This window comes from Carlito syrichta, unplaced genomic scaffold (assembly GCF_000164805.1).
Source record: "Carlito syrichta isolate Samal-C Ts95f unplaced genomic scaffold, Tarsius_syrichta-2.0.1 Scaffold115681, whole genome shotgun sequence".
NCBI classification, from domain to species: Eukaryota; Metazoa; Chordata; class Mammalia; order Primates; family Tarsiidae; genus Carlito; species Carlito syrichta.
Window position 1 is genome coordinate 448,369 of NW_007059777.1, and position 23,201 is coordinate 471,569.

General features: G+C 40.9%; 1 protein-coding gene across 1 annotated transcript in view; it reads right to left on the reverse strand.

Annotated features, from left to right (window-relative positions):
• The window catches only part of HTR3B (5-hydroxytryptamine receptor 3B), a 40,627-nt gene extending 19,186 nt beyond the window's left edge, over positions 1 to 21,441 (reverse strand). The window contains exons 1-2 of the mRNA XM_008073347.2: positions 21,396 to 21,441; positions 14,499 to 14,659 (exon numbers count right to left, since the gene is read on the reverse strand). Coding sequence (XP_008071538.1) covers positions 14,499 to 14,659; positions 21,396 to 21,435 — 201 coding nt within the window. The 5' untranslated portion in view covers positions 21,436 to 21,441. The remainder of the gene's footprint in view (positions 1 to 14,498; positions 14,660 to 21,395) is intronic.
• Between the last annotated feature and the right edge of the window lie 1,760 nt (positions 21,442 to 23,201).

The window sequence follows — 23,201 nt, forward strand, 5'->3', positions numbered from 1 at the left end:
ACTTCCAAGTAGCTGTAACAACTGGCTAATTTTTTAAAATTCTATTGTAGAAATGAAGTCTCACCAAGTTGCCCGGGCTGGTCTCGAACCCCCAGCCTCAGACAATCCATTCGCCTTGGCCTCCCAAAGTGCTGGGATTACAGGCTGAACCACCAAGCCTGACCTTTTATGGATGTTAAATAGATACTGGGGAAAGGCAGGTTTTAAAGTGGTATACAAAGTGAAAAGATTGAATTCACAAGTATTTCCCCAAGGAACATCTTGTAGGAGGACCAGAGGGGACTCCCAGCCAAGATTGACTCCGCAGGGGTCCTGGCAGTTGAAAAACAAGACCTCTACTGAGAGCTTGAGATTAGGTGACACCACTTCTTTGCAAATTTTACCAGCTGAGAGATCATGCAATAGATCATGTCTCACCCACTAAAGCACAAAGGGCTCAGTTCTAGGCTTAGCTGCAATCAATGAAGTTCCCCACAAATAAGAAAAAAGGCAAGTCCCCACAAATAAGAAAAAAGGCAGTTTCTATTACTGGGAAATATAGTAGTTAACTACGCTTTCACAAGAAATATACTTTTACATCTATTTACTGTCCCTGCCAGTTTCTATATCACGGACACACCAAGTTTTGTGAATGTATCTCACTGATTCAGTCACATGGCAGGGGAGAGGGTCTCTCTGTTTTCAGTTTCGCTACCATTTTATCCAGCTGATTCTTATTAGCTGCCATGTTGATGCCTTAGCTTGTTTTTATCTTCTTGCTTTGGCATATTCCATGCAACAATAATGCTGAGAATTTTTTTTCTAGCACTTTATGGGGGTGGCTGGGAGGATTCGTCATTCAGCCCTAAAGAACACAATGTCAAAAAGTATTTTGAGGCTAAAACTAAAATCTTTTTTTGTCAAAGGAAACAAGTTTCTCAATGCCAGCTGGTGAACATAATTGGTTCTCTGGTGGCATTATTCACAGCTTTTCCCTCTGTGTAGCTCTCTCCTTTTTTTTTTCTTCTTTAGCTACCTTCCATCTTGCTTGTTAAAAGCAAAGGATATTTCAGAGAATTGGAATTCATTAGTCTTCCTAACAGAGGGAGTCTATTTAGATCTAAATTGGTGGTTAGCAAATATACAGATAATTCCCCCACATTCTTATTTATCTTTCCCAGTTCCGGAGACTATAGAAACAGATGCCTCAACGTCTGGCTGGGAGGCTCTAGTCAATGGACTGGAATACAAAGGTATCTGGGATTCGGAATTGACAAAACTCAATAGAAACAAATTGAAACTCTTCACTGTTGAGTAGATTATCTCTATAATCAGATTTCCCTAAGGTACTCATAATACCCAGAAATTCTAAGACAAGACTGTAGTCTTTTATATAAACAAAACAGGAGGCAAAACATTATAATGGAAGCGAGGTGCTGGGCTGAAAGCTCTTCATTCTAAACAAAACTTGCCAGCAGTTCAGCGGCTGGCAGATGCATCCAACAAGTTATCTATTCACATTGGGAGTGTCCTTGTCTGAGCAGAATCTGTGAGCAATTTTATCAAGCCCTTCAAAACTGTTCCTGTCTCTGGAACTAAGTTTAGGCTTGGCCCACCTGCACGCAATAGAGACATTTGTGAAGCATATTCAGAATAGCCACGCCATTTATAAAGACCATCTACAATTGGTACTTATATTTTTAAATTCATTCATTCCTTTGACAAGGATCCATCCAGTGTCTTGGGAGTAAAATATATCGTGCTGCACGTTGTGGGAAATACAAATATGAGTAAGAAAAGCCTTCCCAACAAGTCGCTCATACTAAATTAGGGCATATGACATTGTAACAAATAACTAAGTACATTAGGAAATACACAGACTTAAGGTCGGGCATGGTGGCTCATGCCTGTAATCCCAGCACTTTGGGAGACTGACGTGGGAGGATTGTTTGAGCCCAGGAGTTCGAGACCAGCCTGGGCAACAAAGTAAGAACTCCCTCCCCCTGCAACGTCTCTATAAATTAAATAAATAAAAATTTAAAAGAAAAAGTGGGTCTTTTCAAAGTTTTTTTTTTTTTTTTTTTTAAGAGAGCTATACAGACATAAGTGGATTTAAAGAAAGGAGATATTGCTGTCACTTTAGGGAACTGAGGGGAATTTCTTTCAGAAATCGGGCTTTGAAGGACGATAATATGTTGCAGATGGAGAATGATGAAAAAGACATTTGGCTGAAGAAACAGCAGAATGAATGGTGTACAGGTAGGAAGAACCAAGGGGTCCAGGTTCGTTATAAAGTACTGAGTCCGTGGAGAAGATAAGCAGGACAGTAGAGATAATAGCAGGGGGATAAGATATAGGAATTTTCCAGATTTCCAAAATAAAATTTGCCATGACCAATAATATGTTACAGCTAACATATTTTAGTAACAAATGAGTATTCTCCACAGCAGTGGGGATAATACTGAGTGACCTATCACAGAAACAAAGTTCTGAGTATCACGTGTTCTCACTTATAAGCAGACCTTGAACAACTATCATAATACCATAAGAAAAGGATTGACAGTAGTGGGAATCTGGCTGGGTGGGGCGGGAGTCGGGGGCACACCTCATCAACAAGGGTACGTGCATAATGAACATTTGTATACCTAACTGTATTGTACCCCACATCTTTAAAATCAAAAAATTTTTAAAAAAACAGTGGTGTTCTGTTGACCTCCTACAAAGAATCTGACTTTCTTTTTGTCAGGGAAAGAAGAAAGAGTTAGAGAAAAAATGTCAATTGGATACATTTGTTCCCAGGGAAAATATGAATATAAAGACCTTACATCTTTTCTATTCATCTCCAAATAAGCCTGTAAAGGGAAGCCTGAGCGATTTTACTGTATCTTAATCAATATGAAGCCAGAAAGGAGAAGGATGAGGAGAGGACTAAGAAGTAATCTTAGTCCCTTACTCAAGGCTGATTCTATCTCTGCCCCAGGATGGTACGTGACATGTTTTGTGTTGTTATTTCCACTCTAACCATGCTTTTGCCATTGGACAATGTCTGGTAAGCAACACAGTCATAATAACCCACTGACAAGTAGATGGAAAGGAATTAATTATATATCTTTTAATCAGGTGAAGAAACAGCCCCAGAAGATTAAGTCTTCATAATTCAAGTTCAATATCCAATTAGAAAAAAGACAAAGTTTTTTCATAGGAACGGTTTAAGATCAGATCTTTGGATGTGGGGTATTTCCTGGTATGTAATTAAACAATATTTTCTCAGATCTTACAGCTTCTTTTTTTTTTTTGGAGTCAGGATCTCCCTCTGTTGCCCAGGCTGGAGTGCAACAGCACAATCACAGCTGCCACAGCCTCGACCTCCTGGGCTCAGGCAATCCTTTCACCTCAGCCTCTGAAAAAGCTGGGAATACAGTTGCATGCCACTATGCCCAGCTAATTTTTTGCTTTTTTTATTTTTTAGTTTTTTTGTAGAGATGAGCTCTCACTATGTTGCCTACACTGGTCTCGACCTTCTGGGTACAAGCCATCCTCCTACCTTGGCCTGCCAATGTGCTGGGATCACAGACATGAGCCACCTAACCCAGCCAGGGTTAGGATTTTTAATAGAATGAGTGGGAAAATAAAACTAGGAAAAATGCAATTTGTTGTTTAAGTAAAAGGAGGGGGGATTTTTGATGTCATTTAAATATTTCTGATTACTAAGAAACACTTGATTAGTGGTTTATGTAAGCTGGGGAAAAATTACACCAATGTAACCTGAATCAGTTAAAAAAGAAAATTAAACCCTATACTCTAAGTTTCTAATTTATTTTTTCAGCAATTTCAATACTTAATTCTGAGTCAAAAAAAAAAAAAACTGACTCAAAACTAGCAGTAAATCCTATGATTTACTGCTAGTTTTGAGATATTAATATATAGAAATCTCCATTAAAATAAACTAAATAGAAATTATTAAATTATTTTAACAAAGTACATTAAAATAATAATATTGGCCTGGTGAAGTGGCTTACGCCTGAAATCCCAGCACTTTGGGAGGCCAAGATGAGAAGATTGCTTGATCACAGGAGTTCAAGACCCCCTTGAGCAACATAGCGAAACCTCATCGCTACAAAAAAAAAAAAAAATTAGCCAGGCATGGTGGCACACGCCTGTAATGCTGAGGTGGAAGGGTCGCCTGAGTCCAGGAGATCGAGGCTGCTGTGTGCCATGATCATTGTGATCATGCCATTGCACTCCAGTTTGGGTGACAGAGTGAGACCCTGACTCAAGAAAAAAAATTATGTTGTGGGGGTATTTTATGTACATAAATGTAAAACTGAAGACAAAAGTCACGGAAAGGATGGGGGAGCAGGCTAATGGAATTTTACCATTGTAAGTTTCATACATTTTATGTGACTTGTCATGATGTGAACTCTAACATAATGTAATAACTAAACAATGGAAATCCTTAAGGCTGGATCTAAAAAACAATACAAAGATGGATAGCCAAAAAGCAAATACTATAATCAAATATTTTTAAGTATTTTATGATTTTTATTTTTTATTAAATTGTCTCAGATAAGGCAGCGCATGAAGAACAGAGGAACAAAAACCCATGGGCCAACTAGAAAACGAATAGCAAGATGGTATTGGCAAATGGACTAAGCACTTCCATTAAAATGCACAGACTGTCAGACCAGCTTAACAAAAGCAATAACCTGGAATAGTATTCAGCAATAAAAAGAAATGAACTGGTGGTACGCACAGCAACACAGATGAACCTTAAGGGAGTTATGCCAGAGGAAAAAAGCTGTCATTGCCTTACTAGACTCTGGTGTGGCCATGTGATGATCTTTGAGCTATGACTGTCACTGTGCTTCCTGGCTTTGGCCCCCTTCCCTACCTTGGGGAGGTGAATCTCTTCTTTTCTCTCTCTCTCTCTCTCTTTCTAGTTTACTTTTTAAATAAACTATATTTTCTTGCTTTTTTTTTTTTCAGTTGGAGTCTCACTGTCTTCCAGGCTAGAGTGCAGTGGCACGCTCATGGCCACCCCAGCCTCGACCTGCTGGGCTCAGACGATCCTTCCACTTCAACCTGCCAAGTAGCCAGAACTACAGATGCATGCCACCTCACTCAGCTAATTTTTTGTGTGATTTATTGTAGAGATGAGGTCTCGCCAAGTTGCCCAGGCTGGGCTCAGGCAATTCTCTCACCTCGGCCTCCCAAAGTCCCAAGATTACAGGCTGAGCCAACGCGCCTGGCCTATTTTCTAATCTAAAAAAAGAGAAAAAGTCAACTTCAAAGATTCTATACTGTATGTTTCCATCTACTTAATATTCTTGAAATAGCATCAAGATTGAGAAGAGATGAGGGGTAGCAAGTTAGGGATTAGTAGGGGAGAAGGGGGCATGTTTGTGAAGGGATGGCACCAGGGAGCCCTGGGGTGATGACACGGTTGTGTGCTGTGTGGTGATGGTTACACAAAGATATACGTGTAAAATAAAATGACACAGAACTACACACACATACACACACACACAAATGAGTACAAGTAAACTGGAGAAATCTGAATAAACTCTGGATTGTATTGATGTTGATTTTCCAGTATGGATACCGTACTATATTTATGCAAGATATTGCCATTGGGAGAGATTGGGCACCTGTACAATTATTTGTAGCTCTCTGTATGTGTATAATGATTTCAAATTAAAAGTTCATTTTTTTTCTTTTTGAGTTGGTGTCTCACTTTGTTGTCCAGACTGGAGTACAGTGGCAGAACCACAGCTCAGTGCAGCCTCAGCCACCTGGGCTCAGGTGATCCTTCCACCTCAACCTTCCAAATGTCTGGGACCACAGTTGCACGCCACCATGCCTGGCCAATTTTTAAAATTTTTTTTGTAGAGATGGAGTATTGTTATGTTGCCCCAGCTGGTCTCAAACTCCTGGGCTCAAGCAATCCTCTCACCTCAGCTCCTAAAGTGCTAGGATTATAGGCGTGACCCACCACACCTGGCCTTCAAAATAAAAAGTTTAAAGAAAAAAAAGAGTAAGACCCATCTGCCTATTGTCTACAACAAATTATTTCAAATACAAATGTTGTCAAGGGACACCTATTCAAAATAGAAGGATGGCAAAGGATATAACATGCAAAAGGTAAGCATAAGGAAAACTTCAAGAAAGGGAATACTACCAGAGATGAAGGGGCCATTTCATAATGATAAAAGAATCTGTTTGTCAAGAAGACACAATTCTGGCCAGGCACGGTGGCTCATGCCTACAATCCCAGCACATTGGGAGGTGGAGATGAGAGGACTGCCTGAGCCCATGGGTTGGAGACCAGCCTGGGCAACTTGGTGAGACCTCACCTCTACAATAAAATTTTTAAAAAATTTGCTGGGCGTGGTGGCACATGCCTGTAATTCCAGCTACTTGGAAGGCTGAGGCAGAAGGATCCCCTGAGCCCAGCATGTTGAGCCTGGAGTGGCCATGAGCATGCCACTGCATTCCAGCCTGGGAGACAGAGTGAGACTCTGACTCAAAAGAAAAAAAGACATATAGTTCTAAATGTGTACACACCTAATTACAGAGCACCAACATACACAAAGAAATAGACAAACTACTATCATAATTGGGAAATTTATGAAATTAAAAGAACAAGTGTACCCAAGAAAGAAGACAAAAAAGTAAAAAAGGATTACAGAAGATTTGAACAACACTGTCAACCACACTTATAGAATCAGTATTATAGAACAATATGCAGTTCTATTCAACATTGTACTGGAGGTCCTAGCCAGTGCAAGAAGGGACAAAAAGGAAACATAGGTATAAAGATTGGAAAGAAAGAAGTAAGAATTTACTCACAGACAGTGTAATTTTCCTACACAGAATATCTAAAAGAATCTATCAAAAATAGCCTTTAAAACTAAAAAGAGGTCAGGCTCTGTGGTTCAGCCTGTAATCCCACGCTTTGGGAGGCTGAGGTGAGTAGATTGCCTACTCCCGCAGGTTCGAGATCTGCCTGGGCAACTTGGCAAGACCTCATCTCTACGATAAATCAAAAAATTACCAGGCGTGGTAGTGCATGCCTGTAGTTTCAGATACTTGGAAGGCCGAGCGGAAGGATCGCCGGAACCCAGCAAATCGAGGCTGCGGTGGCCAAGAGCAGCCACTGCAGTCTAGTCTGGGCAACAGAGTGAGACTCCAACTCAAAAAAAAAAACCCACAAAACTTGTAGGATACAACAAAGTAGTGTTTAAAGGAAAATGTATATCTTTAAATGCTTATACTAAACAAGAAAAATGGTTTAAAATTAGTTGTCTAAGTTTATACTTTGCAAAACTAGATTTAAAAAGAACACATTAAAACCAAAGTAAGCCGTGTGCAGTGGTTCATGCCTGTAATCCCAGCACTTTGGAAGGTGGAAGAGAGAGATTTGCCTGAGTCCAGGGGTTCGAGACCAGCCTGGGCAACTTGGTGAGACCTCATCTCAACAGTAAATCAAAAAATTATCTAGGTGTAGTAATGTGAACCTATGGTTCCAGCTACTTGGAAGGCCGAGGTGAAAGGATTGCCTGAGCCCAGCGGGTCAAGGCTGCGGTGGCCATGAGCATGCCACTGCACTCCATCCTGGGTGACAGAGTGAGACACCAACTCAAAAAACAAAACAAAACAAAGTAAGTAGAAGAAAGAAATAAAGTCAAAAGCACACATCAGTGAGTTAGAAAGTAATCAACAGAGAAAATTACCAAGTCCAAATTTTGTTATTTGAAAAAACTGATAAAACTACAGCAAGATTGGTCCAGGGAAAAATAAGAGAAAACTCAGATTACCAATATGAGACTTAAAATAGGCTACAAGAGAGCCTATGTACATTAACATAACAAAAAGAAAAAATTATGAATAATTTTAAGCCAATAAACAGGCAAAGGCATTGAAAGACTCTCCAAAAAAAATTCACTGAAGCTGAACACAGCCTCTCACAACACTAGCTGATATACCAATGCTGTTGGGTTCCTAGGACACTTGTCTTGATTGTGGGGGTTTTTTGGGTCCCCCTCATTCATACACACACACACGATATATATATCAAGATCAAGTGTGGTTTATCCCAAGTATGAAGAAATGATTTAACATTTGAAAAATCAATCCAGGTGCAGTGACTCACGCCTATAATCCCAGCACTTTGGGAGGCTGAAACAGGAGGATTGCTTGAGCTCAGGAGTTCGAGACAAGCCTGGGCAACATAGTGAGACCACATCTCTACAAAACAGTTTAAAATTAGCAGAGTGTGGTGGCACACACCTGTAGTCACGGCAACCCAGGAGGCTGAGGTGGACATCGCCTGAGCTCAAGAAGGTCAAGTCTTCAGTGAGCCCTGATTGTGCCACTGCACTCCAGACTGGGTAACTGAGGAAGATCCAGATTCAAAACAAAAACAAAATATCAATCAATATAATTTACCATATGAATAGAATAAAAGAGAAATATTATATGATCATTCAGACAGATGTAGAAAAAGCATTTGACATAATTTAATATGCATTCATGATTTTAAAATATTCTTGGCGGGGCACGGTTATCCCAGCTCTTTGGGAGACTAAGGTGAGAGGACTGCCTGAGCCCAGGGCTTCGAGACCAGCCTAGGTAACTTGGAGAGAACTCGTCTCTACAATAAATCAAAAATTAGCCGGGTATGGTGGCGCACACCTGTGAACCCAGCTACTTGGAAGGCTGAAGCAGAAGGATCCCCTGAGCCCAGCAGGTTGGGTTGTGGTGGCCATGAGCGTGCCACTGAATTCCAGTCTGGGTGACAGAGTGAGACTCCGACTCAAAAAAAAAAAAATTCTTAGCATACAAGAAATGGGAAACTTCCTCAATCAGATAAAGAACGCCGATAAGAAAAAAACTAACTAACCTTACCCTTAATGATGAAGACTTTCCTTGAGAATGGGAGCAAGCAATAGAACCAAAATAAGTAAATAAATAAAAAGAATTTATAAATTACAAAGGAAAAAAACTACTAGATATCGTGATCACATATACAGAAAATATTAACTTACAAAGCACTACAATAATCATAAGTGAATTTAGCAAGGTCACAGAATCCAAAGTCAACATACAAAATCAAACATAACAACAACAAAAATTACAAAATAGAAAACTTTATATAGTATTTATAGTAGCATTAAACATAGTTCAAAACAAATTTAAGAGACTATATGTAAAACTTTGACAATGAAGATTACAAGACACCACTAAAGAATCAGTGACATACCATGTTCAAGAATTGGAATGCTCAATATTATTAAGATGTCAATTCTCACTCAAACTGATCTGTAGTTTTCACACCATTCCAAACAAGCTACCAGCAGGCTTTTATTTTTATTTTTTGAGTTGCAGTCTCACTCTGTCGCCCAGGCTGGAGAGCAGTGGCACACTCACGGCCATCCCAACTTCAACCCGCTGGGCTCCAGCTATCCTTCTGCCTCAGGTTTCCAAATAGCTGAAACTGCAGGCACAACGCTACCATTACCGGCTAGTTTTTAAAAATTTCTTATAGAGGCAAAGTTTCACCAAGTTGCTTGGGCTGGTCTCAAACCTGCGGACTCAGGCAATCCACTTACCTTGGCCTCCCAAAGTGCTGGGATTGTATAGGTTGAGTCACTAAGCCCAGCCAGCAGGCTTTTTAAAAAGTAGAAATTGGCCAGGCATGGTGGTTTACCCTTGTAATCCTAGCACTTTGGAAGCCCGAGGTGAGAGGATTACTTGAGCCCAGGAGTTTGAGATCAGCCTGGACAACATTGTGAGACCTCATTGCTGCAAAGAAATCAAAAAATTAGGCACAAACCTATAGTCCCTGCTACTTGTGAGGCTGAGGTGGAAGGATCACCTGAGCCCAGGAGGTCGAGGCTGCAGAGAGCTGTGATCATACCACTGCACTTAAGCCTGGATGAGAGTGAGACCCCAATTCAAAAAATAAAAAATAAATGTAAAAAGGAAAAGTAGAAATTGACAAGGTAATTCCAAGATTTATATAAAAATGCAAATAACCTAACAAGCCAAAAAAAAAAAACAACCTTTAAAATAAAGAAAAAAATTAGAGAACTTATACTACCTGGTTTCAAGAGAAATAGACTGACACTTATACAATCAATTTAATTTTTGAGCAAAGCACAAAGGCATTTCAGTGGGGAAAAGGAAAGCGTTTTCTAAAAAATGGTGTTGGCAATAAAAAAAAAGACACTGACCCAATCTCAAAGAGGCCAGAACTGAAGAGCTACATTGTTGGAATTGAGAGGAGGAAGCATGTTTCTTTTCGGCTCTTTCTAGAACTCTCATTATAGCCAACGCTGGGAATAAAGGTAGGAAACAATAGAACTCATAAGATTTAGTAATGATAATAAATCTTAGAGCCTGTCTCAAAAATGAAAAAATAAATGTGCTGGAACAACTCTTATCTGAATGCAAAAAATAAAACAAAGCAAACACACAAACAAACCTTGACCCATCTCTCACACTATCATGAAAATTAATTATCAGTAGATTATAGACCTAAATCTAAGCGCTAATAATTATAAAGCTTCTAGAAGACAAAGGAGACTATCTCTGTGACTTTGAATAGCAAAGATTTCTTAGCTAGTACCCAGAAAGCACCACAAATAAAAAGTTAATAAAAATGGACTTTGCCTTAGTCCATTTTCTCTTGCTAAAACTTAAGACCCAAGACTGTAATCTATAAAAAAAAAGAAATGTATTTCTTACAGTTCTGGAGGCTGGAAAGGTTAAGGTTGAGGGACCACATCTGACAAGGGCTTTCTTACTGTTTCATAACATAGTAGAGGACATCGTGTGATGAGAGGGCATGAGCACATCCATTTAGATCTCTCTTCCTTTCCTTTTAAAGCCACCATCTTAATTAGGGCCCCACCTCTAAATACCATCAACCTAAGAATTTGCAGATGAGATTTGGGGGACACATTCAAACCATAACAGACATCATCAAATTTTAAAATGTTTGTTCATCATGAGACCCATTAAGAAAATGAGTAGGCAAGACACAGACCAGGAATAAACATTTACAATACATAACTGACAAAGGATTTGTACCCAGAATCCCAGAATATTAAAAAATGCTCCTATAAATCTATAATAAAAAGACCAAAGACCTAATAAAAAAATGGGAAAATGGGGTACATGTGGTGACCTATGCCTGTCATCCTAGCATGTTGGGAGGTCAAGGGGGGAGAACTGGAGTTTGGGGCCATCCTAGGCAACATAGCAAGACCTCATTTCTACAAAAAAATAAAAAATAAACTGAGCATGGTAGCACACGCCTGTGGTCTCAGCTACACAGAAGTCTGAGGTGGAAGGATTGCCTGAACCCAGGAGGTGGAGTTTGTGGTAAGCCCTAATTGTGCCACTGCATTCCAGCCTGGAAAAGAGTAAGATCCCAAAGATCCCAACTCAACAAAAATGAGAGAGAGAGAAAAGAAGAAGAAGAAGAGGAGGAGGAGGAGGAGGAGGAGGAGGAGGAAGGAAGGAGGAGGAGAGGAGAGAGGAGACTTAAACAGGTACTTCACAAAGAAAGATCTGTAGCAAGCAATAAGCACATGAAAAAGAGCTCAAAATCATTAGCCATCAGGCAAATGTAAAGCAAAAACACGATGAAATACCACTATACCCTTCCTAGAATGGATAAAATCTAAAACATTAATTACACCAAATGTCGGTGAAGATGTGAAGCAACAAGAACTCTCATAGCTTGTTGGTGGGAGTGTAAAATGTACAATCACTCTGTAAGTCAGTCCGACAGTTTCTCATTAAGTGTATACCATCCTGTGACCCAGTCATTCAAGTTCTCTTAGGTTTTACCCAAGAGAAATGGAAACATATACACAAAAAGACTTGTACAAGAATGTTCTTAGCACCTTTATTCATACTATTCTAAAACCGGAAACAACCTTAATGGTTCAAAAGGAAAATGGATAAACAAATAACTGAAGACCGCTTTTCAATAAAATGGAACAAACAATTGATACACACAACAGCACGAGCGAACCTCAAAAACATCACGTTGAGTGGAAAAGTCAGACACAATAGAGTACATATAATAAAATTTCACTCCTGTGAATGTCTAGAATTGGGAAAACTAATCACAGTCCTTCTGGACTAGGAAGGGAATGAGGGAATTTTTTGAGGATCTCTGATATCTTGATAGAGATGTGGATTATATGGGCATGTGTAATCATCAAAACTCATTGCTCTGTATACTTAAGATCTGTGCATTTCAATAAATGTAATTATACCTCAATTGCAAAAAAGACACCTACATGTGATTGTTCATTGCAACACAATTCACAATTGCAAAGATGCAAAATCAACCTAAATGCCCATCAGCTGAGCAGTGATCATGAAAATATGGTGCATGTATACCATGGACTATTCAGCCATTAAAAAAAAAAAAAAATTCATAAGCCGGGCTCGGTGGCTCAGCGGTAATCCCGCGCCTTTGGGAGGCTGAGGTGAGTGGATCGCCTGAGCCCGCGGGTTCGAGACCCGCCTGGGCAGTGAGACCTCATCTCTACAATAAATCAAAAAATCAGCCGGGCGTGGTAGCACATGCCTGTAATTCCGGCTACTCGGAAGGCTGAGGCAGAAGGATCGCCGGAGCCCAGCAGGTCGAGGCTGCGGTGGCCGGGAACAGCCACTGCACTCCAGTCTGGGTGACAGAGTGAGATTCCAACTCAAAAAAAAAAAAAAAAATTCATTAATGGGTTTTTTTGGCAACGACTTGGATGGAACTGGAGAATATCATCCCAGGTGAACTAACGCAGGGACAGAAAACCAAACACCTGCATGTTCTCATTTATAAGTGGGTGCTAAACCAAGGATCTGTAGAGGCATAGAGAATGGTATAAACGGACGCTGGAGACTCAGAAAGGGGCGGATAGGAAGGAGGAGAGGGATGAAAAATCGCCTCTTGGGTATAGTGTGCACAGGGGCAGGTGATGGGGACACTTAAAGCCCAGACTTCTTTGCTACCATACAATGCATCCATGTAATCCAAAACTATTTGTACCCCCAAAAGCTAATGAAATAAAAAATATATATCTCTCGATTAGAAAAAAAAAGTTTTGAGATGCAAATTGAAAAACAATTATTAAACTATTTTGACAAAACAAGCCCAGTAAAGTCTGGTTTTAAGGAAAAGCAAAATCAACCTGGGGCCTGTTGACACTGAAGACTTTGTAATTAGAACAAAGGAGGAAGAGGACAAGGGGATAACCATCAGGGCCGTCATTTATTGATGGCTTGCTAGGAACGCTGCTAACTACTTCATGCATGTCCTCATTTCATTCCCACAACCATCTTTCAGATCTACGAGGAATGGGATGCTTTAATAAACTAATCCTGCCTGCCATCCTTAGCAAATACTTATAAACTCAAGATACCAAGGCATTTACCATTTCAGACAAGTAGTGGATCTCTCTCTCTCTCTCTCTCTCTCTCTCTCCCCCTCCCTCCCTCTCTCTGTCTCTCTCTCTCTCTCTCTCTCTCTCTCTCTCCCCCTCCCTCCCTCTCTCTGTCTCTGAGTCAGGGTCTTACTCTTTCACCCAAGCTGGAGTGCAGTGGCATGGTCATGGCTCACAGCAGCTTCAACTTCCTGGGCTCAGGTGATCCTTTCATCTCAGCCTCCCAAGTAGCTGGGACTATAGGTGCATGCCACCACGCCCGCTGATTTTTTTGTAGAGACAAGGTTTTGCTATGTTGCCTAAGCTGGTCTCAAACTCCTGGGTTCAAGCAATCCACCCGCCTTGGCCTCCCAAGGTTCTAGGATGACAGGCGTGAGCCACCAATGGCGCCTGGCCAATCTCTTTTTAAATCTACTATTATCGCTCACAAATATGAACCATGGGGAACCCATTGATATTTTTGGTTTCAGCAAAATATGTACTGCGGTCCATGACCACAATTCTTAAACATCTTAATTTAGCGAAACTCATATTTCTAGATTCTTTGCCCCTCCCAATGTACACTGGGGAATAGAAAGTGTGATTTGCCTAATAAATATTTTATTCACACTAGCTGCTAAAATGAATCGAGCACAACTTCTCTGCCAATTCAACTAGTCGTAAGAAGGTGACCCGCCAGGCGCGGTGGCTCAAGCCTGTAATCCCAGCACTTTGGGAGGTCGAGGCAGGAGGATTGCCTGAGCTCAGGGGTTCAAGACCAGCCTGGGCAACTTGGTGAGACCTCATCTCTACAGTAAACCGAAAAATAAGGTGGGTGTGGTATCACGTGCCTATAGTTTTGACTACTTGGAAGGCTGAGGTGGAAGGACCACCTGAGCTCAGCAGGTGGAGGCTGCAGTGGTCATGAGCGTGTCACTCTGCACTCCAGCCTGGGTGACAGAGTGAGACTCCAACTCAAAAACTAAAAATAAAAAGATTACCTGCCCTAGGCCCCTGCTTACACTGCAGGTCGTCTTAAAAGAGGGTTACAAGAAGGGGAAAGGGCAAGATGGTCCTTACCACATCCAATATAGCATGGACAAATAGGTCCAGGTTGACCAGGGTGGCCTCGCTCCAGTCACGCACTGGTCTCACTTCCTTGTGATATTTCTGTAACAGCTGTTTGGTGAGATGATGCAGAGCAGAATTCCTGGGCTGAGGTGTACCTGTGGCAAGAATTCCTGAAAAAGAAAACTATCACTGTGAAGATAAAAATAAGAGGATCTTGGCCGGGTGCAGTGGCTCATGCCTGTTAATCCCAGCACTTTGAGAGGCCGAGGCTGGAAGATCCTTGAGCCCAGGAGTTTGAGACCAGACTGGGCAATATAGCGATATCTTGTCTCTATGAAAAACAAAAATAAAAATAAAATTAGGCCAGGTGTGGTGGCTCACACCTGTAAGCCCAGCACTTTGGAGACAGAGGCGAGAGGATTGCTTGAGCCCAGGAGTTTGAGACCAGCCAGGGCAATATAGCAAGATCTTGTCTCTATGAAAAACAAAAATAAAAATAAAATTAGGCTAGGTGTGGTGGCACACGCCTGTAATCCCAGCATTTTGGGAGGCAGAGGCAAAAGAATTACCTAAGCTCAGAGTTTCAAGACCAGCCTAAGCAACATGGCGAGACCTTGTCTCTACAATAAATCAAAAAATCAGTGAGCATGGTGGCACATGCCTATGGTTCCAGCTACTTGGAAGGCTGAGGCTGACGGACTGCCTGAGCCCAGTAGACCAAGGATGCAGTGGCCAGGAGTGTGTCACTGCACTCCAGCCTGGGTGACAGAGTGAGACTCTGACTCAAAAAATAAAAATAAAATAAAATATTATTGCAACATTGTTCACAATAGCAAGAACATGGAACCAACCATGCTGCCCATCAAAAGAGGACTGGATTAAAAAAATGTGGTACATATACGCAATGGAATACTACACAGCCATAAAGAAGAACAAAATCATGAACTTCGCAGCAACCTGGATGGACTTAGAGTCTATAATACTGAGTGATCTCTCACAGAAGCAAAGAGCTGAGTATTGCATGTTCTCACTCATAAATGGACCTTGAACAATTATGGTACTACTATAAGAAAAGGATTGAAAGTGGTGGGAAACTGTGGGGAGGGGGGTGTGAGGGTGGGGAGGTGGGATTGACAGGAGTCGATATCTGCCTGGGGAAGGTGGGCACATCTCATCGATAAGGGTACCTGCATGGTGAATATTTATATACCTCGCCCTGAATTGTACCCCACAATTTTAAATAAAAACTAAAAGAGGAAATAAAATAAAATAAGCCAGGTGTGATGGTATAGTCCTATATTCCCAGCTCCTCAGGTGGCTGAGGTAGAAGGATCACCTGAGCTCAGGAGGTAGAAACTGTGGTGAACTGTGATCATGCCACCGCACTCCAGTCTGGGTGACAGAGTGTAACTCCCTCAAAAAAAAAGGGGGGGGGACGAAAAAAGAAAATAAAGAGATACTTAGCATCTTTAGGAGAGTTCAGACTATTCAGGACTTGGTGGCTCTTAAGTAGAATATAGTTTCCAACTCACCCCCATCTGCATAAATTCATAGCCAGCTAGTGGGTCTTTGGCAGACACTTGTTTTAAAGTAAGCTGATGCTCTAAGTGTCCAGTGGAAAAACCTCATTGTAAACATAAATCAGTCCCATCTCCAAGGTTGTAAACTGCACTCCAATTCCATTTTACAGCAATCATGCATCTTGGAGACAGAATCTTTTCTTTATTCCTGTACCACCCCCTCCTGGCATACAGAAGAAACCTAACTGTACACTTAGCCAACACAACTCCTACCTTGGTTTTTATTTTGACTTTTTAAAATTTGTAATTCAACAATCGAACAGAAAACGCAAGCAGAAACATAGACAAACCAGTGAACCCAAAGACTTGTATGGATTTCTAGATAATGAGATCTCAATTCACACTTTGCTCCTCAAAAATTTCTTTTCTCCCTTTGTCTGTTTTTAAATAAAACGCACTTGTCAGAAAATGAGATCTTTATTTTGGGAAAATTCTCTCTGGATCCAGGGAACAACCATTTCTTCTGATCCCCTCCCTCCACCCCCCACCAAATCTTGATTTGAGGGGAGCTGTATTTGTAGGAGAGGCCAGGGAAAAGGAAGCAAGAGAAATGGGCACCAGCAATTGGAAGTGACAAATTTGCGAGGGCTTTCTCTGAATTGCAAAAAGATATTTTGTTCACAAGCTTTGCCAGCCCTTAGGGGATTCAAAGCTTCACTAAGTCATTGGACTGAAGCAAATTGCACACCTCCTGACACAGCGCGTGAGTGAAATCCATCTGTGGTGTCCTGCGTGTGAATTCGCCTGGGCTCTCAGTGGTTTTGATGGTTATTTTGATGAGCTGCTGAAGGTATGAGGGATCCAGCAGGAAACTGTAAATGAGATCGCTTCTCCCTGCGCGACAATCCTGTTTATACCCATTTCTTTATGAATGATGTCATGTCACTTGCCCACAGGCAGCAATTTCTATGATTTAACAATGTCAGTGTGCCCAAAATGTTAACAACGATGCTGGAGGTGCAATGTCAGACACCTTGTGGGCAATGCAATAGTCACTTTCATTCCCATCAGAGCTGGGACTCTAACGAGCATTTTAACTCCCTCACTATTCACCCAAGAAGATGCCGAAAATGGCGTTAGCTATTCAGGCGTGCAGGACGAAGGTGGGTGGCTTGCATCCGGCATCATTTGCAGAGTTTTTGTGAACCATTATTGTCAAAAAGTGTGCTGTGAATCTCTCTACCTAAGAATGTTTCTCGCTGCTTTACCCAAAGGGAGGGAAGTCAGGAACATAAAGCTAAGCTGGACCTGGTGTTTTCCTGCAAACTTTGCTTTGGGCAGCTTTACTTTTACCTCACTTGAAAGCTCCCAATTCAAGTCTCAGTTGGGGAAACACCAAAATGGGTGTGTTTCAATACAGGAAACGACCTAAGACCACATTAAAACATAATTCTGAGAAATGACTGTGCTCTTTGTACCCACTGCTCATAAAGACTCAAGTTCCCCTCTGCTATCTTTTCTAGGAGACAATCCATAGGTTCCCTGTGGATAAACATGTGTTTTCTGGAATATGTCAAAATCTTTGGTCAAAAGGAGAAAGTCTTTGGAAGCTAGGACAAAGAACAAAAGAGAAATCAGCAAAGAAGGGAGAAAATGATAAGCAAACGGAAATGTGCTTAAATAAACCAAAAAGAGGAAGAGATGGGAAGAAATAATAAATTACATTTCTACTATGAATGCAAATTTGCCTGAGGAGAAAGATCAATTACAGGAGAGAGATTAAGGATTTAAGTGACCATTAATTAACAGTAAATTATGCCCCTTGAAAGCTAATGTGACATTCACACAAGCACTAAATGACTCACAGTTCAGTGATGTTTCAACAGACACTGATGGAAGCTATCAACAGACCCAGAAAAGATTCCTTGCCAACACTGCCTCCTTGAATGCTAATAATCAGCTTCCATTAATTCACTTGTAAGATTTCTGGAAAGTAAAGATGTGTTAGGGACTGAGCACTTGTAGGTGAAGAGAGTTTTAAAAAGAAGATAAGAATACAATATGATTATTCCTTTGTTTTCCTTGTTTGAATGAGTTATTCTCTTACATGCACTTACTTATAGTGTTTGGAGCACTTTAATGAAAAGTGCTACTCATGCTGTAGTTAGTATGTATCTTTAGGATAAAAAGAAAGTTATACATATATGTGAGAGGTCAGAGGGAAATAGAGATTTAGGTACTGAATTCCCAACACTAACTGGATGCTTACTGTATGTCAGGCACTAGGCTAAACCCTTCTCATGAAGACTCTTTAATGTTCACAATGACCTTGTAAGATAGATACTCTACAGTCCTATGAGGAATGCACTATTTTTTTTTTTTCCAGTCAGGGTCTCACTCTGTCACCCAGGTTGAAGTGCAGTGGCATGTTCATGACGATCACGGCTCACAGCAGCCTCGACCTCCCAGGTTCAGAAGATCCTTCCACCTCAACATCCTGAATAACTGGGACTACAGGTGCGTGCCACCACACTTGGCTAATTTTTTTTTCTTTTCTTTTTCTTCTTTTTTATTTTTTGTAGAGACAATGTTTTGCTGTGTTGCCCAGGCTGGTCTCCAACTCCTGGGCTCAAGCCATCTTCCAACCTCAGTCTCTCAAAGTGCTTAGGACTACAAATGTGGCTCACGCCTGAATTCCCCAACACTTTGGAGGCGGAGGTGAGAGGATTGCTTGAGTCCAGGGGTTCGAGACCAGCCTGGACAACTTGGTGAGACCTCATCTCTACAAAAAAATCAAAAAATTAGCTGGACGTGGTGGTGTGCTACTTGGAAGGCTGAGGCATGAAGGATCGTCTGAGCCCAGTAGGTTGAGGCTGCAGTGGCTGTAAGCTACCACGGCACTCCAGCCTGGGCGACAGAATGAGACTCTGATTAAAAAAAAAAAAGTGTGAGCCACTGCGCCTGGCCCAGGAGGGCACTATTTTACGCAGGTGAGGAACTACAGGCACAGTGAGGTTAGTATGGCCCAAGGTCACACATCTTGCTAATGAAGAGGCTACAATTTAAACACAGCTGGTCTGGGTTCAAAGTCCAAGCTCTTCATCATGACACTAAACTGACCTGGCTCCCTGAGAATATCAGGAACAGCAGGGAGTAACCCTTCAAAAGGAAGACTGACTTACTGTGTGGGGTACATTATTGGGCAGAAACAACCAGTGTTATTTTCTCTGGGTGTGTGTTTTCAGGTTAATAATATCTTACATTTGTGTTGCACCTTACAATTCCACAAGGCTATCGTATTTGATTTTCACGAATACTCAAAATGAACGGTTACATGCCTGTAATCCCAGCACTTTGGGAATAAATTGCTTGAGCCCAGGAGGTTGAAACCAGCCTATGCAATGTAGCGAGACCTCACCTCTACAAAAACATTTTTTTTTAATTAGCTGGGCACAGTGGCGTGTGCCCGTAGTCCTAACTACTCGGGAGGTTGAAGCAGAAGGATCATCTGAGCCCAAGAGGTTGAGGCTCCAGTGAGCCGTGATTGTGTCGCTGCATTCCTGCTTGGGTGAAGAGTGAGATGTCGACTTTCAAAATTAATTAATTGATTGATTTTTTAAAAAATAAACAATTGGCCAGACTTGGTGGCAAGCCTATAATTTCAGCACTTTGGGATGCTGAGGCAAGTGGATTGCCTGAGCCTGCGGGTTCAAGACCAATCCAGGCAACTTAGCAAGACTTCATCTTTACGAAAAAAAAAATTAGGTAGACATGGTAGCACGCGCCTGTAGTTCTGGCTACTTGGAAGGCTGAGGTGGAAGGATTACTTGAGCCCAGCAGGTCGACGCTGGGGTGGCCGTGAGTGTATCACTGCACTCCAACCTAGGCAACAGAGTGAGACTCCAACTCAAAAAAAAATTAAAAATTAAAAATTAAACAATTAACCTACGGGGAAATTGAGTCTCTAAGAGATCAAAGGGCTTGCTCGGGGTCATATGGCTGGTGAGTAGTGTGAAGCAGGGTCTAGAAGGTTCTCCAAGTTCAGGCCTCCTTCTGCCTCAACACATGGCCTCCTGGGAGCAGCCGTGTCTTGGTGGTTGGTTCAGTGCTCTTATATTTACAAATCATCCTGGTTTGTAAATAGAGTAAAATTTGTAAATAAAGTAAAACTCAGTAAAATTCCAAAAGGCATATTTTTTCTGTAACAAATGTCTTCAGTGTGATTTATGGTGAAGCACTGGTTATTAGACGCTATTAAAACACTTTTTCTGCTACATTTAGAACAAAAATCATGCATAATACAAAACATTAGAAAGAGATATCATTAAGAATTTCTTCTGTGTCTTTACCTTCATTTTTCTATTTTATCTTAGTTTAATGTTCACAATTATTTTCTGCTAAGAAACCCATTTGGCATTTAATGAAATTTCCTCTGTTTTTATTTTTATAATTAAGATATGCTTTTATCCTTTACGTTCAACATTCAGGATTTTTATACTTTAATGATAAGTGGCTATTTTTCTTCTCTACCCAATAAAAAAATCATTTTCAGCTTCCTGGCTACCAAATTTCTAACTCATCTCTGTAATTGACTCATTCTGCTTCCAGTTATATTTTAAAACTTGAGAATTCAGAAACAAGCTCTAGGAGAACCCTCAAGGAAGTGGGGTATTGGGAAACACCAGCATAACCATAAATTCTTGATTTGTACACACTTACTAAGAATGAATTGTATCCTAACTAAAATGGTGTGATTCAGTAGAGTTAATACTGGCACTATCAAAGTATAGTTCCAGAAATTTAGAAAAAAAACATTAGTTTCTGAAGTGTTTTTAAGAGGAATTACATGCTCAAAATCTGCAAGTTTATACAGGTCCTTAGAAATATAATTATCACCTATATAGATGTGGTAATGCTGGATGATAAAACCTCTACCAAAATGATATACCCATGTCCGTTGCTGTGACAAATCCAAGAGACTTTTTCTCTGGGCTGTTAAAAGCTCATAGTGAAGTCAAAACTATTTTGGATAATACCAATATATTATTCACACATAAAAGCAAATTTGAAAAGGAATGCCCCAAACTCTCAATGTAAGGTGCTGCAAAGAGCTTGATTTCTAGAGAAGAAGAAATGTATCAAGCAATTATAACATCTCAGAGCATATTTTCAGCTATGTGTAAAAAGTTTGTTTGATGCTATCTGTATGTATATCTGCAATTTCAGGAATAAATCACAAATCTCCACGTACCTTCACAGGACTGGCATTTTACAGGTGACAAATAAAAACAAATACTCAGGTATTCTATAGCACGGTGTATAAAAATAGTGTCTCTAGCTTCAAAATTAACACTCAGTGCCTAATAAAATCGCTAAGTGGACTCACCTGAGATGGCCACCAGGATACAGGGCCACAGAGGAGCCATCACACTTGCCAATGTTTCTGGGCAGGTCCCAAAGAGGAAAAATGCAAACTTGCCTACCAGATGGAAGGCCGCTCAATTCTTCCTAAAAAATGTTCTCCGCTCCGTCCTTCTCTGTTTGCCAGCTTGCACTATCCTTACAGGTGCTATTTGGTAAACACTCAGTAGGACCAAAAGCAAAGCCAGCACCGTGCATACGTTTTGGAACTGATGCCATCACGAAATCCCTGAACGTCTCCTTTTGGTTCTGCCGCAAGATCAGATCATGGCCAACATTTCCATTTCCCTGACAGGAGATAGCTAAGTGAATAATGTAATCTAAGAGGAGTCCCTAAGGAGAGGAAATTCCACACTAATATGATTTCCTTTACAGCCTTTACCTAAGGCAATGCTCTTGCTGACATTCAGGACACTAATTTCATTAATAATTGAAATCCAAATAGCTGTTCTAAATCAGACTTATGCAGTAACGTCTTCAGCATTTGACAATGGTTATCAGATGCTTGAATTACACAAAGCTAATGGAAACTCAGTATTGTCTCATGAAGAACAACTGCAAACAATACAATGGGAAAAGTGCTTTCTGTTTTTCCTAAGCCCCTTTAATTAAAAGAAACATTGATTTTTGATAAATAGGAGTGCTTCTTAAATCTTCATTGACCACAATTCTGAAAGTAACTACCTAAGAAAGGATGCTTCTAGGCTTATTGAAGATGAAAACTATTTAACATCATTTAACAAAAGTTTTCTTTTTAAACTTTTTGATTGAATACCCATTCATTCTTCATTATTAAGGAAAAATATGCATAATTCTATATAATAATCCTGTGTCATTTGGTAGACTCCCCCCCATATGATCTAGAAACAAAAATCAAATACCATTTCTAACATCTGCCTGCTTCTTATTGTAAATGAGACTCTAGAGGCACAGTTTGAGATAAATTTTCACAGAGCAAAATGAGGGGGAAGTATGTATGTGTGTATGTATATATATATATATATATACATTTTTTTTTTTTTTTTGAGTTGGAGTCTCACTATGTCATCCAGGCTGGAGTGCAATGGCATGCTCACAGCCACTACAGCCTCGACCTGCTGAGTTCAGACGATCCTTCTGCCTCAGCCCTCCAAGTAGCTGGAACTACAGGTGTGCACCACCACGCCCAGTTAAATTTTTTTATTTATTGTAGAGGCAAGGTCTTGCCAAATTGCCCAGGCTGGTCTCGAACCCCTGGACTCAGGCAATTCCCTCACCATCACCTCCCAAACTGGGATTACAGGTGTGAGCCATCGTGCCTGACTAGTGCTTTTATTTAGAATTCACAAAGTTCACCTAATTTTCACCTACCAATAAAAGTAGCGTAACTACTTTCCTACTGTTGGTGAAGGGAGTTATAAATATAGAAAGGGAATAAAACAGGCCCAGCCGGGCTCTGTGGCTCAGCCTGTAATCCCGTGCCTTTGGGAGGCTGAGGTGAGTGGATTGCCTGAGCCCGCGGGTTTGAGACCCACCTGGGCAATTTGGCGAGACCTCATCTCTACAATAAATCAAAAAATTAGCCGGGTGTGGTAGCGCACTCCGGTAGTTCCAGCAACTCGGAAAGCTGAGGCGGAAGGATCACCGGAGCCCAGCAGGTCGAGGCTGCGGTGGCTGGGAGTGTGCCACTGCCCTCCAGCCTGGGCGACAGAGTGAGACTCCAACTCAAAAAAAAGAATAATAAATAAATAAATAAATAAAATGGGCCTAATTCTGTGGTTGAGTTGGTTTT